This window comes from Triticum urartu, chromosome 4A, assembly GCF_056163025.1.
Source record: "Triticum urartu cultivar PI428250 chromosome 4A, HENAU_Tu73, whole genome shotgun sequence".
Lineage (NCBI taxonomy): Eukaryota > Viridiplantae > Streptophyta > Magnoliopsida > Poales > Poaceae > Triticum > Triticum urartu.
The window spans coordinates 613,695,025-613,713,229 of NC_141876.1; the positions used below are offsets into that span (position 1 = coordinate 613,695,025).

The following is an 18,205-nucleotide window of genomic DNA, read 5'->3' on the forward strand; positions in this document are numbered from 1 at the left end:
TCAAGATGTGCGGGAAAGAAAGAAGTTGTTTGCTTTTGTAAAACATAATATGGGCTTTAACCTTCTAAAAAAATTGTCTACTAGGATTTTGGAAAAGGGGCCATGCATGCGGCGTGTGGCCTGGCATCCAGCAGCCGACCACGGTGCATGCAGCTCCTGGCACGATGCATGCATCTCCTGGGGCTATGCAGCAGGCCGCGGTGCATGCAGCTGGCGCCCAGCAGCAGGCCGCGATGCATGCATCTCCTGGCACCGCGGTGCACTTCCTCGGCGACGCAGCAACAGCGCACGGCTTGGCCTTGCTGCCCTCGCTGGCGTATGTCGCCGCCCCATTGCCGACGTCCCCCGATCAGTCCATTGTCGCCCCGTCGCTGGCACCTTCCGGCGCGGCTCCCTGCACGCTCGTTCTCACATACGGGGCGTACGGGGTTCCGTCCGTCTCTAGGTCTTCTGAGTACTGGTGAAAGTCGTTCGCGGGCCAGCACTTGCTCACTGGGCAGCATTCTGTCGGCGCTTAACACGTGCAGCATCTGTTAGCGGGCTCGCAGGGTCTTTCGGCGTACTATCCGGCCGGCCCTGTATTGCAGTTGCCGTCGGGGCTGCATCGCAGTTGCCGTATGGCGAGTACCCACCGCTGCAGCTGAGCGGCGGTTACGGCTTCCCCATGACATCTCCGCCCCGTTCGCCGGCCCTGCTGCCGGCGCACTGGGACCCGGTGCTTCCCACTGGACTGCATGCCGCTCCTGCACCGCACAACTTGACTGGAGATGGTGATTGGTACATGGACACCGGTGTCACGACTCATATGTTTGCTCACCCTGATAATCTTGCCTCTTTCACTTCCGTCACCACCGACCGCCGCATTATTATCGGCGACGGTTCCACACTCCCTATCACACATGTCGGGCACACTTCTTTCCTTCCAATTCCATGCATATTACTTTGTTTAACATACTTGTGTCACCTCATCTTATTAAAAACCTTATTTCTGTTCGTCGTTTAACTCGTGAAAATTCTGTTACCGTTGAATTCGATGAGCTTGGATTTTGTGTCAAGGACGCTCGAATCAGGATGGTACTTCACCGATGTGACAGCCTCGACAAGCTCTATCTGGTGCATTCGTCGTCCACCTCCACCACCGCACCGGTTGCTCTCTCCGCCGGCGTCGATCTCTGGCACGCTCGTTTGGGTCATCCCAACCCCGTCACCCTTCGTCATATTCTTAAGAGTTTCAGTTTCATTTGCCATAAGATAGAGGATCACACCTGTCATGTATGTCGTCTTGGCAAACATGTTCGCCTCCCGTTTAATACCTCCACCACCATCGCGTCTTTTTCTTTTCAGTTGATTCATGGCGATGTGTGGACCTCTCCGGTTCCTAGTAATTCGGGCTATTTATATTATCTGGTTATTCTTGATGACTATTCTCATTATGTGTGGACTTTTTCTTTGCGCAGAAAATCGGATGCACTCTCCACCTTGACATATTTTTACTCCTATGGCAGCACGCAGTTTGGGCGTCCCATCCTTACTCTTCCGATTGACAATGGAAAAGAGTTCGACAACCTTGCTGTCCGCATTTTTCTGTCGCATAACGGCACAGTTTTTCGTCTCACATGTCCGTATACTTCCCAGCAGAACGGTCGAGCCGAACGCGTCCTTCGCACTCTGAACAATTGCGTTCGCACGCTCCTGTTCCATGCTAACGTGCCGCCTCGTTTATGGCCGGACGCACTCGCTACTGCTTCACTTCTCCGTAACCTTCGCCCTTACCGCCCACGGTGGAACTATGCACCTCACATCTTCTCTTCGAACGCCCCCATCTTATGATGGCTTGCGTATTTTTGGGTGCCTTTTCTATGCTAGCATTGCCGACTCCGCTCCTCACAAACTCGCATCTCGTTCTGTCGCTTGCATCTTCATCGGCTATCCGTCCAACTCCAAGGGATATCGATGCTACTATCCCGTCTCCCATCGTGTGTTCATTTCCCAGCACGTTTACTTTGATGAGCATGTGTTTCCGTTTCACCAGGTACCCCCGGCTGCTCCTCCCACCACTGGTGATGCGAGCTCCTCGGCGCCTCTCACAGGACACTCGCACGCCTCTCTTGGCCCGCCCCTGGCTTTGAGGCGCGCCCCCCGCATGCGGCGCCTCCTCCAGCCGCGGCGTTGGCACCCCTGGCGCCCCTGACGTTGGCGCCCGCGGCGCCCTCGGCCTCCACGGCACCCCTGGCGCCCCCCCCCCCCCCCCGGGCCCCTTCGGCGCCCCTGGCGCCTGTGGCCGGTCTGGTCACCCGCGCCCGTACGGGCGTCTTTCGCCCAATCTCGTGCTACGCCTCGGATGACTACGTCTATGCGGCGTCCACCTCTGAGACGTTGCCGTTGCCATCCTCCGTTCGACCCGCTCTTTGTGACCCGCTCTGGATGGCTGTGATGCAAGAGGAGTTTGACGCCCTGCTGCGCAACCAGGCGTGGCAGCTTGTTCCGCGTCCCCGGCACGCGAACGTGATTACCGGGAAGTGGGTCTTTAAACACAAGCTCCGTCCTGATGGTACCCTTGATCGCTACAAAGCGCGCTGGGTCGTTCGTGGCTTTCGACAGTGTAATGGCATCGACTTGACCGACAGCTTCCTTCCGGTCGTCAAGCCCGGCACGATACGCACGGTTCTCCACCTTGCGGTCTCCTGTGCTTGGCCGGTGCACCAGATGGATGTCTCCAATGCCTTCCTCCATGGTCACCTCGAGGAGCAGGTCTTCTGCCAGCAGTCCACTGGGTTTGTTGACCCGACGCTTCCCGACCACGTGTGCCTGCTTTCGCGGTCCCTGTACGGACTCAAGCAGGCTCCGCGCGCTTGGTACCAGCGCATCGCGGCGTTTCTCCACCAGCTTGGGTTCCGCTCTTCCCGCTCGGACGCCTCGCTCTTCATCTATCATCAGGGCTCTGACACGGCCTACTTGCTGCTCTATGTCGACGACATCATCTTGACGGCACGTACGGCTGGTCTCCTCAGTCAGCTCACGGCTCGTCTTTGCGATGAGTTCGCCATCAAGGACTTGGGTCCTTTGCACTACTTCCTCGGTGTTGAGGTGGTGCGCCGCCCGGATGGCTTCTTCCTTCATCAGCGAAAGTACGCTCACGAGCTCCTGGAGTGCGCCGGCATGCTTAACTGCAAGCCCGCCGCTACGCCTGTTGATACGAAGGCCAAGCTTTCTGCCATGGATGATTCTTCTGCTTCGGATGCTGCTTTCTATCGGTCTATCGTTGGTGCTCTCCAGTACCTCACCCTGACTCGACCGGAGATCCAGTATGCTGTGCAACAGGTTTTTCTTCATATGCATGCTCCTCGAGATGTTCACTGGGCTACCGTCAAGCAGATTCTCCGCTATATCTGTGGCGCTATGGATCTTGGCGTCACGCTTCACGCCTCCGCCGACACCGCCCTCACCGCCTACTCCGATGCAGACTGGGCGGGCTGCCCTGACACTCGTCTCTCCACTTCGGACTATTGTGTCGACATTGGACCCTCACTTATCTCATGGTCGTCCAAGCGGCAGCCTACTGTCTCTCGTTCCAGTGCTGAGTCTGAGTATCATGTGGTGGCCAACGCCGTCGCCGAGTCTTCGTGGCTTTGCCAGCTGCTTCAAGAGCTCTCTTGTCCTATTGATCATGCCACGGTGATCTACTGCGATAACGTCTCGGCGGTCTATCTCTCCACTAACCCGGTACATCATCGACGGACCAAGCATATTGAGTTGTATATTCATTTTTTTCGGGAACAGGTAGCCCTTGGCCATATTCGTGCTTTACACATCCCTATTTCCCAACAATTTGTAGATATCATGACCAAGGGCTTGCCTACGGCGTCATTTGAGGAGTTTCGGTCCAGTCTTTGCGTCAGTCGCGGTGCCGCTTCGACTGCGGCGGGGGGGGGGGGGGGGGTGTTGAGGATATTATTTGTGCGTGTATATTGTCTTTTGTGCATTAGGCCCACCTATCTAGTTTATTGTATAGATTGAGGTAGAGGCCCCACATTGTCCTCATATATACCGTGCACATTGCACTGAATCAATAAATTGTGCAATCCATACATCTTCAGCTGGAACTCATTGCCAAACCTACCCCTGCCGGCAGTGCATCGTTTCCCCGTTCGTAAAAGCGTCGATTGTCACTCGTAGCAGGCCGCCATCGCAGTATCGGCGACCCGTTGATGCTCTATCGCATCTCCGTCGTTGCATAGTGCGGTCCAGTAGTTCGGTGGTGCATCGTAGCATCGCATATCCGGTGACACCTCGTGACAAGTGTGATGCTGCAAATCCCCATTGCAACACCAGAAATGATCCGTCCGTCAGGCCGGTGAAGTTCCATTGTAGCATTTACAATGTTCTAGCCATCTGACGATGTTCCATTGCAGCTAGCACCGATGATGCTCCATTGCAGCATCGGCTATGCTCCCGGCAGTTCGGCGATTTTCCATAATAGCAACACTATCAAAGATCTGCCCCATCCGCTTTCAACAAAAGATATATGCCCGCAAAACTTTGTGAATACAAACCACTAGCTTCCGTGAGTTGCCGTCTACTACACTTTCAACTTCGGAGTTGTGCGGGAAAAAAATTAGTTGTTGCCTTTCATAAAAAATAATATGGGCTTTCACCTTTGATAATGAACAAAATTATCGAACGGGCTTTTGGAAAACGAGGTATTAATTAGTACACCATCCATTCCCATATGTAATACGTATTTGTTTTTTGCTAGAACTCACAATGTAGTGCCCGTGAGCTAAAAGACATTACCCTTAACTGTTTACGGGAGGTGCAGCCACATTCACATGCATGTGTACAAAGTGTGTGCATGCAAAGTTACTATGGTCCAAAAGTATTGAACTAGAGGGAGTGGTATAACTTTTCCCAAATGATAACGCCCACACGTGTGACAAAAAGTAACATGGCCCAAAAGCCTCCATTACTATCCATTTTCCACATCAAAACAGATGACATCAGCAAATTTTTTTAATTTTTGGCTTAAAATGTTTTATCTCTTAATGAAAAATCAAATTAAAAATCCATTTTCACCATTAAATCCGGCTTGACGAGATCTTCAAAACTAGATCACATGTTGATATGTTTTGACGAATTTTTTTAGTCCAAAAGTTGCCATGATGTTTACACTGTAGTTGCCATAGTGTTTACACTAAAGTTGCCATGTGGCAATTTCAGTTTATAGATCATGGCAATTTTAGTATTTTGACCATGGCAATCCAGTACTTTGACCATGGAAATTACTTTTTGTATGAACCATGGCAATTCTAAGTGCATGTATCATGGCAATTTCATTTTATGGTTCATGACAAGTCTAGTTTCTTAATTCCCCATTTTATAATATGTCAAAATTTACTTTTAAAGGTAGGAGCAAAATAGCTAAAACATATCATGGCAATTCATGTGCAATAGACATGGCAACTTTTAACACCCCCCCCCCCCTCCCCTAAAAAAAGTCGTTGAAACATATTGATATGAGATATAGTTTTGAAGATCTCGTCGCGATGGATTTAGTGGTGAAAACGGATCTTCAATCAGATTTTTCATTTAAGAGATAAAACATTTTAAAAACTGGAAATCCAAAAAGATTCACGCATGCATGTGTAGTGACGTGGCGCAATCTGTGTGTTATAGGACGTGTGGGCGATATTACTCCTACCGCACGTGTGGGCATTATCAGCGTCCTATTTTTAGGAGTCTTAGGGCTTGAAAATCGGTTGAGATCATCGACGTCAATGGGCGAGGAAGAGTTTTTTTGAACATCAGTACATACACAAGCGCTCATATACATGCACATACACTCACCCCTATGAACGCACACACGCACATCCTACCCCTATGAGCACCTCCGAAAGACTAAGCCGACATATCAAATTGAGATTTACAAAGTCACTGTAGGCGCCTCGTCGTCGACGGGAACGTCTCCTCCCACTGAATGCGCATCGCCGGAAATTCTGAAATAAATCCAGAAATAAATGCGACCACCAGGATTTGAACCCTGATGGGCTGGGCATACCACAGTCCCTCTAACCATCAAATCACAGGTTGGTTCACATGTCGAGAAAGAGTTGTACTACGATCAAGACTGCTAGTACTCTCTCCGTCTAGATATGTAAGGGGGTGTTTGTTTCCAGGGACTTTTTTCTGTAGGGACTAGAAAAAGTCCCTCTTAGAGACTTTTTTATCAAACGGGAGGGACTTTTTAGGGACTAAATTAGGCATTTGGGACTAAATGAAGAAGACTCTTAAGGAAAGTCTTTTTGGGACTTTTTGAGACTTTTCCAACAATGCCCCTTCATGCACCCATTGGCCCGCCACCCCATGGTGTTGTTTGATTGTCATTTTTCAATATATTAGGGGTAACATGGTCATTTAATAACCTCTATGAAGGGACTAGGGACTTTTTAGTCCCTAGAAACAAACACGAATGACTTTTTAGGGACTAAGGACTTTTTAGTTGGGACTAGAAAAAGTCCTAAAACTAGAGAACCAAACACCACCTTAGGAGTATCAGTGCAACCTAGATGGCTTTAGATTGGGCAAAGAAGAGCAGCGGGACAAGGTAAACTTTCAATCAGAGCGCTGTTACGAAGAGAAATAAATCAGCATTTAACCGCTAGTTATTAGGATGCCTTTTCAGCTCTACATGCAGGCCCGCCTAATTGCATGCGAAACCGCTCTTGCCTAATCAACGCACAGGCTCGTTGCATGCAGGGGTTTTCACGGGGTAGGAACGAGGGAATTGAGGGGGAAGAGAACCCTCGTGAACGAGGCTGGGAGGGCATCAAAGAGAATTTAATGTTCCACGCCAATGTTTTGGAAAAATTTGAATTTTGTAAGATGATTTACACATCTACTAGACGGAGAGAGTACTAGTAGTACAAGGACTCCTTTGTTATTTATTTAGCTGACGGATTCCTTTCCTTCGATACATATATAGTAGTACTAGTATATATAATTAGGCTTATATAATTATACTTATCTATATTTATACCAATATAAAAAGACCCAAAGAGGCAGATTTAACTGATCTCGGCCATCGAACCAAGTCAATTCAACGACCTAGACTGCTCCAATGGCGAGCGTTAAACGTGTTTAACGTGTAATTAATAGCATGCCAAATATTACACTAATCACAAAATTAACACACAAATAATTGCATACCTAATATCCGCGTGCAATTAATATATTGCCTAAATATTAACGTGCATTGCACGTGCGCATTTACTAGTGAAAAAAGAAAAAAAACAACTTAATTTCCAGACACCACGTCCGATCGAATCTCGGAACCCTCGCCGCGGCCGCAGCTAGCCATGGCGAACAAGGAAAAGTGCGTGCGTGATCCAGCAAATTAGATCGTCCCTTTCCTTGTTTCCGATACGGGTTTTAGCCAGCAAGCTATATATATGTACACCCGCGTGTGAGTCTTCGTTCCTTCTCGTTCTCCCGAAAAGAAAAGAAAAAAACAGAGCCTTCGCTCGTTAGTTTCCGATCCATACACACCACGATCGATTGAATCTCGACCGGAACCCTCGCCGTCACGAGCCGTGGCGGGCCTATGGCGAACAAGGACCTCACCTTCCCACAGGTGGTCTTCAACCCCTCGACTCCGACCTACCGCCGGCACACTATCGCCTGGACTTCCACCTCGAACCCGCTGCTGCTCTTGGACGACGAGCCGCCGCTTCTCGATGAGCTGGACACCCCGACCGAATCTCTACCTCGCCGAGGCGGAACCGTCGCCGCCGCCGCAGCAGCCATGGTGAACAGATACCTCCCCTTCTTCCAAGGGGTGGTACTCAACCCGTCCACGCCGACCCACCACCCTGTCCCCGGGAACGGGAACGTCGCCGCCAACTTGGACGACGAGCCGCCGCTTCTAGAGGAGCTCGACATCGACACGGGTCTCATCTGGCGGAAGGCGGTCTCCATCCTCCACCCCCTCCGCTCCGTGGACCCGTCCCTCCACGCGGACGCCGACCTCTCCGGCCCCGTGCTGATCCTACTATCCTTGGCCCTCTTCCAGCTCATGGCCGGGAAGCTCCACTTCGGGATCGTCCTCGGCTGGGCCACCGCCGCGTCCTTCTTCCTCTACTTCATCTCCTCCATGCTGCTCTCGCCGGGACGAGGAGGCCGTGGCGACCTCAGCCTCTACAGGTGCGCCAGCCAGTTAGGCTACTGCATGCTCTCCATGACCATCTTCTCGGCGGTGTCTCTGTTCCTGCCGCGGGGCGGCGGGCTCATCTTCGCGGTGGGCATGGGGTTCGTGCTGTGGTCCACCAGGGTCTGCAGCAGGCTGCTGGTAGCTTCCGGCGGCCATGGCGATGAGCATCGGGGGCTCATTGCCTACCCGTGCTTCCTCGTCTTCATGCTCTTCTCCCTGCTTGTCATCTTTTGATGCTGTTTTTGGTTGGTATTATGCAAGAACATCATGATGATTATTATTATTATTATCCGATAATTGTTGTTCTTCAGGCGGCCGTTATTCAATTTGTTCCCTCTATTTGTGTGTAGGGGCTTGCTTCGGTAGACCACCCCCCCCCCCCCCCCAACAAAACGTAGAAGGGTAGAATGGGCATACGGAAGAAACGTATGCCCACCTCGTATTGTACGGCTCTGCCGGGCATACGTATACGCGGTTGAAAAAAAAAACTACCCATCTGGTCGCCCGCCCGCAAAAACTACCCACGATCTAGGCCCGCCCCCATCTTCTCGCCCGCCCATCTGGTTGCCCGCCCGCCGATCACGGTAGTTCCAAAGTGGCCGATCGCCGCCGCTGCGGATCGCCGCCGTCCGAACCCCGTCCGAGGCCACCCTCGCCATCCCAACGTCGCCTGTCGCCGTCCCAACGTCGCCCGTCGCCGCATCTCACCGTCGTCCGACGACGCGGACGTGAAGGGCCCGACGTCTGACACCGCCCTCGCCGCCCGAACCCCGTCCGACACCGCCCTCGCCGTCGTAACGTCGTCCGTCGCTGCATCTCACTGTCGTCGTCCTACGCCGGGGACGTGAAGGGCCCGACGTCTGACGCCGCCTCCGCAGCACTGTCGTCGAACGCCGGCGACGTCTACACCGCGGGCCAAGGTTTGTCATCTAAACCTAGCGGGCATGGGGCGGGCATGATGGATAGAAGTGAGGGCTAGTTCATGCATGTACTGATTTAGGGTTTAGGGTTCATCAAAACCTCCCGCCGCAGCGCCTCCTCTACGGACTAGGGCATGATTTACAGAACTAGCGTTGCTTTGGGCATGATGCATTGTACTAAACCTAACACACGATGTTTTGCAGTTCTGTGAGTTTGGCGTGTTGACATGGACAAAGAGTCAGCATTCGGGAGGGACGAGAATGGTACTGATAAGGTGACTAAGACCGATAACGATAATTTGAACGAAGATGATGACAGCAGCGACAACGATTCCGTCTCGTCATATGATATCTTACCTCCGAAAGATTTTGATAATAATGAACATGGCGCAAAGAGCGACAACGTAAGTGGCGTATATTTTGTTTTTATTTTTGAATTTGCAAAGTATGGCATGGCTAACTATATATTTTGTGTACAAATTTACAGGAAGATGTGGATGTTGACAATGTGCAATATAGTTGGCAGGAATCATTTGCAGATAACTTGAGCCAGGTTGGTTGTTAGATGTTGTACATCGATCAATAGTATGATTTAAATGATAGTAATTGACATATATATTTTCAAATGAATGTTGTAGGAGGAGTCAGATGGTCCTGTACTTGATGACGATGAGGGAAAGATTGATATTGAGGAGGCTCAAAGGGAGCAGAAGATGCTTGAGACACATTGGAAGGTCATGGCTATGACCTTTCGGTCGCAAGGGGATGCATACATATTCTACAACAATCACGCCAGAGAGCACGGGTTTAGTATCAGGAAACAGAAGGTGAAACGAGGTGCTTCGGGAATAATACGGTACCGGCGGTTTCTTTGCTCCAGAGCAGGGAGAAGGCAGAGCAAGTTCATAACCATGGAGGGCCGCAAGCGCAGGCTTAGACCGGAGACTCGTTGCGACTGCGGTGCACATATGGTGGTGAAGCTGGACAGAGAACGTGGTGTTTGGTTCGTCGCATCATTCGTGGATGATCACAACCACGCGATGGCTCGGCCCGACGAGGTTTGTTTTTTGTGGTCACACAAACGGATTGGAGATGGCCAGAGGGCGGAGATATTGGCGATGGAAGCAGCCGGGATAAGAAAGCATATTATAATGGACAACTTCATCAGCAGATATGGTTCGTACGATAAGTGCGGGCTTATCAGGAGGGACATTTACAATCTTTGTTGCAGAGAAAAAACGAAGCTCATTGCAAAGGGAGATGCAGAGACGGCAGTTGGCATTATGAGGAGCAGGAAGGAGAAGGACCCTGAGTTTTTTTGAGTATGTGCGTGACAAGGAAGGGCGATTGAAGAGTATGTTCTGGTGCGATGCACAGTTGCGGAGGGACTATCAGGACTACGGAGATGTGGTCGTGTTTGATAGCACGTATAAGATGAACAGATATGGTATGCCGTTCGTCCCCTTTGTCGGAGTTAACAACCACCGTTGCACCACAGTGTTTGGTTGTGCCATCATTGCTGACGAGACGGAAGGGACATACGTGTGGCTGCTGCAGACATTTATGAAGGCAAACTATCAGGTGAAGCCAAAGTCAATAATCACAGACGGTGACGCTGCAATGATCCGGGCTATTCGGACTGTCCATTCAGATGTTTTCCATCGTCTTTGCTCCTGGCATATCGAGAAAAATATGCAAAGGCACCTGCATTACAAGTCACTGGATGAGTTCAGATCGCTCCTGTACTATGCCACCTCTCAAGCGAACTTTGAACAGAGATGGAAAGCTTTCTATGATAAGTGGAAGACGGATAGAACCGAAGAGTGGCTTGACAGGATGTACAGGAAGAGGAGACTTTGGATAGCTTCATATCTTTCCGATGGTTTTTTCCTTGGTATGCGAAGTAACCAGAGGAGTGAAAGCCTCAACTCCCGCCTTCACCTTCACCTGGACTACGGTATGACAATTGTTGATTTGGTGGTGCATTATGAGAACTGTATAGTTCGCCTGCGTGAGAAAGAGGCGTACGATGACTGCGAGGCATTCCAGAAGGAACCACCGTCGGTTACTGAATGTAAGGCCCTTGAGGAGCATGCCGCCAAAGTATTCACACCTGCTAATTTCTACATCCTGCAAGATGATTTGCATAAGATGGGTCAGCTGGAGATATTTGAGACGCTCGTGGGAATTGGGCGTCAAACATTCATGGTGACATGGAAGGATAACCACAAGTTCAGGTACAATGTTGTTTATGAACCAGGTAACTCAAAACAAACTATTACATGCAGTTGTCTTATGATGGTTCGGAAAGGGCTGCCATGCAAACACATTCTGTTTGTTCTCCATCATCTAAACTTAACTGAAATACCAAAGTGTTGTGTCATGCATCGGTTGTCCAAACATGCGAGAGATGGGTTGCCTGTGCAGCGGAAGAGTGATATGTTTGGATGGGGTTGGTCAGGGCCATTGGAGAGAGAACGGTATAGTGCAATAACCATTAAAACCGCAGAAGCTGCTCATGTTGCAGCAAATGATCCCTTCTTGTACGACGAGTTGATGAAGTGTCTGGACAACATAATAGTGCAGAAAAAGATTTCAGAGGAGGAACTTATAGGAAGTAGAAGGTATGCTATGCTGAAGAAGGAGGCAAGTCAGGCGCAACAAGTTGAGCCTGGTATTGGTGATCCTCAGAAAGTTTCGACGAAGGGTGCACCTAAGAAGGGGCGATCGAAGGGGGGCCCCAACGTTACAAAGAATGGTAGGCCAAAAGATTTTACAGAGAAGAAAAGTGGTCCTTTGTGCAGTCTGTGTGGTCTCCCAGGTCATAACAAGGCTACATGCAATAAGAACGAGAAGTGAGTTGCAACCTTTTTATTTTTGTTATGTTGCTACTTTGATTTTACCAACTATATTTGCTCACCCATTTCTTTATGTTTTGTTCAGGAACTGGGCGTAGAGACGCAGCTTGGTTTGTAGGAAGAATAAAAGTGATCGCACGAGTCATGTCTGAATAACCTATGCTATTTTTATTCGCACATGTGTGCCAGGAAACTTGATTTGTACTGTTACGTGATGATTTGTACTGTTATGTCTGAATAACCTATGCTATTTTTATTCTCACATGTGTGCCAGAAAACTTGATTTGTACTGTTATGTGATGATTTGTACTGTTTCTATATGAAGTTTCAAAATTCTGTTTATTTGTACTGTTTGGAAATTATGTTTATTTGTACTGTTTGGAAATTATGTTTATTTGTACTGTTTCTATATGATTCCTAGGTGCATGCATGCAAAGATTGCGTACATTTTTTTAAATGAGTATATTTGTTCTGCACTTCCGTAAAAGTAAAATAATATTTTTTAAAAATATTCAGAAAAAAATATGCCCAACCACCATAGCCGGGCCCATAGTGGGGAACAAATCATACACCCAAATCAAGCCCGAAAGGGGCGACTCGGGCGGCTGATAGAGCCCACTAATGGGCCCGGCAACGGGGTCCGACGGGGCTGCGGGCAGTGTGATAAGAGAGGAGTTCGAAAGAGGGAGCGGAGGCAGCTATTTAAGTCGCTCCTCGCGCCCCTCCGCTTCCGAGGTGGGACTAAACTGGCGTGAGTTCGGCAGCGCGCGGGGGAGGGGAGTGGGCGTGGGCCGTGGGAGGGGGCGAGTGGCGCCCTACCTCTATGGGCCGAACTAGGCCGGCCGGTGACAGCGCCGAAAACGGCCTCATGAGCCCTGCGGCGGCCGCGTGCACTGAGGAAGGGGAGTGGGCGTGGGCCGGGGGAGGGGCCGAGTGGCGGCGTGCCTTCATTGGGCTGAACTGGGCCGGCCCGAGACAGTGCAAAATAGGCCTCCTGAGCCTTGCAGCGACCACGTGCAGTGTGGGGCGCGATGGGGACGCCATTTTTAGTCCCACCTCGGAAGCCGGGGGGGGCGAGGAGCGGCTTAAATAGTTGCCTCCGCCCCCTCCACCGAGCTCCTCTCTTACGAAAGTGCAGAACAAATATACTCATATAAAAAAATATCATCACCCACAATGATGCAAATAAGAGTGTCACCGACAATGATGCAAATAAAAGTGACATTGAAAAATAGATATTGTAGCAAATACCGACCACGGCACATTTATTTAGTTGCGGAACATGCTAAACCATGACACATTACAATATAGAGATGATGTCTTAATATGAAAATTGTATTACAATATAGAGATGATGTCTTAATATGAAAATTGTATCAAGTACCGACAACGGCACGTTTATTTAGTGAAGATAATAGCCAACACCCCATCCTCCGACTCATTTCTTCTCCATGATCTTGAGGATCTTCTCTTTCACTACTTCCTTCGTGTTGCATTCTGAAAAAAGTATTTCAGCTAGAATGCGTCCCCTTGAAGCATTAACCTCATCTTGATCGAACTCAAATGTCCAATCATCTCCGTCCCAGCTTTGAACGCATTTCACCACGAAAAGACCACAAGAGACTCTGCAAGAAACCACAAGTCAATTATTGATGGATCATACAAGTACATACTAATTCAACATTTGCAACATACCCGTCTGTTTGTGATGGCATATCGTACTCCCTTATTGGCCAGGAAGATACGTCAGGATGTTTCGTTCCAATAAGAGCATTCACCTCGTTTGTATCATTAGCTATTTCTGCCCTCTGAAATAAAAATGAAAAATCCATATGAAGTACGTTTCGAATAACTATATATTGTTTTATGTATCGTTGTAAGCTTACCAGCTTAGCAATCTTTGCAAGAACTCTTTTGTTGCATTTACCAGTAGAGTTTAAAACTTGAAACTCTTTTTTCTTGTTGTGCATAAGAACTGTTATCCAATGACTTTCGTCCACATGAAAAGGAAAGTATGCCTACAACAAAGTTTATTCATGTTGGTGTACACACAGATGTATTACGAATGATCATACTAAACTGAAGTACCTTATCTTTGATGAAATACTCTTCAGTAACTCTAGACACCATTTTAGTTTGGTTTGTGAAATGATCCATAAAATGCCTCTTAGAGTTGTTAACCTTTCCATCACCACGAAGAATAAGCCAGTGGGACACCCAAGATGATAATATGTGACGGTCAGCACGAGGATTATGGGTCTGCATATGGTTGCAATAACTATTGATGACCTACAAAATAACATAACAGCAATACGCCTATTAGATAATTTATGTAAATGACATGTACAACTTAATAACTTAGTGCTAATACTTACACCGCCATGCAACCACTTTTTTGAAATGATGGCTTCAAGCATATCAGGTGTACATGTTTCCCTACCAATTCCCGTCATGTGCACAACAGTTTTTCTGCAAAGCTTCTCCGACTCTGCCACTGTCCGGATATAAACCTTCGCGGCCTCTATGTGATCCTCATTAATGTAATCAGTACTAATCATAGCAGCTCTTATACCAAATAGACCTAAAATAGTAAGAAACAATGAGTTAATAAAGTGTGCATGCAAGGACAGAAGTATGTTGCAAGAATAAATTACCTAGCACTTACTTTTCTTTGCACGTTTACGTCCACCGTTCTGAAGAAAAGGTGAAAGACAATATTTTGACCGTTTCCTCTTGCGTTTCCCATCATTCTCCTTTTCATCATTCTCCTTTTCATCATTCTCCTTTTCATCATTCTCCTTCCCATCATTCTCCTCAGTGCCATTTTCTTTCGCATTTTTAATACGGGTGTTCAGACTATCCATACTAAATTCCTCAGATTTATCGGCGCTAGACCCGTCTGACACTTCATTCATATTCTTGGGGGTTGAAGTAATAGCTGGAAAGTCATTCGTGTCTACCGTCGCAAGAGATGGGTTGGGAGAATTACCATTATCCTCAATAACGAAGGGGTCGCCTTCATCTCCTATACCAGGTGTGTTGTGATGCACACCTTTCTCACGCGCCAATTTATTCCCGTTCCCAGTGGTGAAGGATGCGTCCACCCTGTTGTCCATATCTTCTTTTGTAGGAGTTGATTGTACATCTGGCCAATATTTTGATGGACCATACTTCCCCACCCAGTCTTCACTATGCTCCACATACTCAATGTCATCATCAGACCCCTTGTTTGGCTTGAAGACAAGACCTTTCTTCTCCAGCTTCTCCACTACTATCTGCAATGACACATTAATTGCATTAACTACATGCATAAATTATGAATAATCCAATGTAAACTGAAGTACACATCACTCATATTACCTCAGCACATTTTTGAGGGAGAAGTCTAATTTCTTTTTGCATATCTTTGATGCATTTCATCACCTGATCTAATGTACTATCCCTGCTCGATGAAGCCTCATCTCTATTATCTTTCTTTTTGTGGGCACGATCTTCCTGCTCTAATTCTTGCTGTAATTCTTCCTCCGCCTTTCTTCCTTGTTGAGCAATTAATGTCTGCCTGTACTTCTCACTTATCACGTCATCAATCTGTAACAGGTAAAATCAATTAAAATTTCTCAACATATAAATAGTAACTTAAGTGCATGTAGTACGAAATAGTAACACATAAATAGTAACTTACCGTCCCATTACCACGGCCGTATGCCGTGTCGTACGCGTCACGCTTCTTAGCCTCATCTTCTGACCAATTAAGCATCAATGGATACTCATTAGCTAATGGATCAAATGCCTCATCATCCAGTGGCTGCACTTTCTCCCAAGACATGTACTGCATGAACATGAAGTATATTAGCAAAAAAAATTCACAAACTATAGTTCGAAAGAAACAAATATAACATAAGATTTAGCTGTAGGAGCGCAAGGTTTCCGATCGGCCAAGTAAATTTTGTAAGATCTGATAAGGTCTTTGTGATGCCTTCCACGCAAACGCGTAACGTAAATGCATTCCAATTATATGCTTTGATGGCCTCCACATCGTGCACTAACTTGTAATAAGCATTAGGAACTTCTATCGTGGACTGCGGTGCAAGAACCGTGCCTAGAAGAACCAGAACAATTCTACGGAGGAAATCATCATCGTATGTGCCACTGGCAACGATGTTCTCAATCAGGTCGTCTATCATCATTTCCCCCGTATTGGAATCTAAAAAGCGACTAGGCACCTTCACCTTCGCCTTTAACCCCCCTTTTCCTAGCGCTTTCATGGCATCTTTGCCCTTGTTCTGTAGCCCGAAAATGTCAAACACATCTTCGGTGCGCAATGATATCGCACCATTTTTTGATGGCATGATGAACCTTTTTCTGTCCAACGAATACGATTTAATAATGAACTTGAGCAAACATTTGCGCATGAGCACACTAGGTATCATCAGCATTTTTCCAAGACTAGTGCTTGCAAAACGCTTTTTCTGCCTAGAGTTTAGTTTGTTGACCAACAGACACCACTTCTCAACCGAAAAAAAATCTCTCCGTACTCCACCGTCGCTACGAATAGGAGCAAAAAAAAATGTTAGCTACTTTATATGGGCACATGATAAACATGATGAATGCATAGTACCTCGTGCCATGGGATCAGGGTCGGCCCTGGGGGACGACGGCGCGGTGGCGTTGGTGGCAGATGGCGTCGGTCGCAACCTGTAAATAATTTTAAAGTTTTTTTAGAAACACTATGATTTCTGAAAAAATCTTTGGTATGTAATACTTTGAGGTGTTTGGACTAGAACAGGTACGTGTGGTTTAAGATGCCATACTATTTTTTATACCATGGTTTTTCTGCTGTATATACCTAGAAAAACTGAATTAGAATCAGCTGTCATGCATGCATAATTATGACCAAAACTATAGCAAAACTACACTATAGCCAAACACTTAGGTGGTTTTCACAGAACTAAGAAACACTATGGTATATACAGTGCATGTATCAGCCACTCATGCATGCATGTATTTACGCAGTATTTAGTGCACTAACTTAATGAGTGGCACATGCAGCACGCTCTCAATCAACTAACAAACTCTAACTACACACTCTACTGATCTAGGACAAAAAATTCTACAATCAAGGTTATACATGATAAAGCACATGAAACATAAAAGTAAGTCGGAATCTGTGTTCACCAACTTGGGGCATCGGCGTTACGTGGCAACGGGGGCGACGGCGTCGGCCGCAGATGGCGTCGGGGCAGATCGTGTTGGGGCAGTCGCTCTGTGGTGCGTCGGCGTGAGCTGGCGTCGGTGGCAGATGGCCTCAGGGCCGTCGCGGGCGTTGGGGCGGCGTCGGCGTGACTTGGCGTCGGGGGCGGCGGCGGCCGTAGATGGCGTCGGGGGAGGCGATCGTGGAGGCGGCGTGAGGCGGCGTCGGGGGCGGATGACGTCGGGGGAGGCGATCGTGGAGGCGGTGTGAGGTGGCGTCGGGGGCGGCATTTGCCCTAGATGGCGTCGGGAGAGGCGCTCGTGGAGGCGGCGTGGACTGGAGATCGTGGAGGCGTGGAGGGGCTTTGACCCCCGATAGATATGCATGTATGCGGGCTTATCCATTTTTTTTCTAAGAACCCATTCATTAGTTTTTTTCCCAATCATTAGCTGCATCTTTTTTTTAAAACAACCATTATCGTAAATACATTGATTGATAGATAATTTTTTTTGACTCCGCCAAATGGCACGAAACTTTTTCCACACGTTGGCATCACCCTCGACAGCACCCACGCCAGTTTGCATATTTTTCCGACGCTCGATGCATTTCCTAGGATTTTCCCTGTGTTAATGCCGTAAAACACTGGCCGGACGTGACGCAATGTTCGTTTTGTGTCCGTTTGCGTTCCAACCTTGCGTGGGGCCCTACGTAGGCCGTGCCCGCATATCCGCCCACTTTGGTGCAATTGCATGCATGCGATCACGTACCCCCAGTGCAACGAGCTTCTTTTCTGTCTACCGGAGGGGGGTTCCCGACTACTTTTTTTTTGACTCCGCCAAATGGCACGAAACTTTTTCCGCACGTTGGCATCACCCTCGACAACACCCACGCCAGTTTGCATATTTTTCCGACGCTCGATGCATTTCCTAGGATTTTCCCTGTGTTAATGCCATAAAACACTGGCCGGACATGATGCAACGTTTGTTTTGTGTCCGTTTGCGTTCCAACCTTGCGTGGGGCCCTACGTAGGCCG

The 18,205-nt window shown here is 48.2% G+C and overlaps 3 protein-coding genes across 4 annotated transcripts; 2 read left to right on the forward strand and 1 right to left on the reverse strand.

Annotated features, from left to right (window-relative positions):
• Window positions 1–7,582: 7,582 nt before the first annotated feature.
• LOC147977357 (uncharacterized) lies at window positions 7,583–8,437 on the forward strand. 2 transcript variants are annotated; one of them, XM_087519968.1, is made up of 2 exons: window positions 7,598–7,697; window positions 7,890–8,437. In XM_087519968.1, the coding sequence occupies exons 1-2, from the start codon at window positions 7,598–7,600 to the stop codon at window positions 8,435–8,437; spliced, it is 648 nt and encodes a 215-aa protein (XP_087376094.1). The 2 variants fall into 2 exon arrangements, with proteins under 2 accessions (XP_087376095.1, XP_087376094.1); XM_087519969.1 differs by having other exon boundaries at window positions 7,583–8,437.
• A 2,042-nt stretch (window positions 8,438–10,479) lies between these two features.
• Window positions 10,480–11,982, forward strand: LOC147977358 (protein FAR1-RELATED SEQUENCE 5-like). The gene has a single exon (XM_087521139.1). The coding sequence runs from the start codon at window positions 10,480–10,482 to the stop codon at window positions 11,980–11,982; it is 1,503 nt and encodes a 500-aa protein (XP_087377265.1).
• Window positions 11,983–13,412: 1,430 nt separating this feature from the next.
• Window positions 13,413–16,347, reverse strand: LOC147977359 (uncharacterized). The gene is made up of 9 exons (XM_087519970.1): window positions 15,895–16,347; window positions 15,664–15,815; window positions 15,342–15,569; window positions 14,647–15,256; window positions 14,357–14,562; window positions 14,070–14,270; window positions 13,868–13,999; window positions 13,677–13,789; window positions 13,413–13,606 (listed from the first exon to the last, which is right to left on the reverse strand). Exons 1-9 carry the CDS (start codon window positions 16,328–16,330, stop codon window positions 13,420–13,422), a joined length of 2,265 nt encoding a protein of 754 aa, XP_087376096.1. The 5' UTR covers window positions 16,331–16,347; the 3' UTR covers window positions 13,413–13,419.
• Window positions 16,348–18,205: the final 1,858 nt, after the last annotated feature.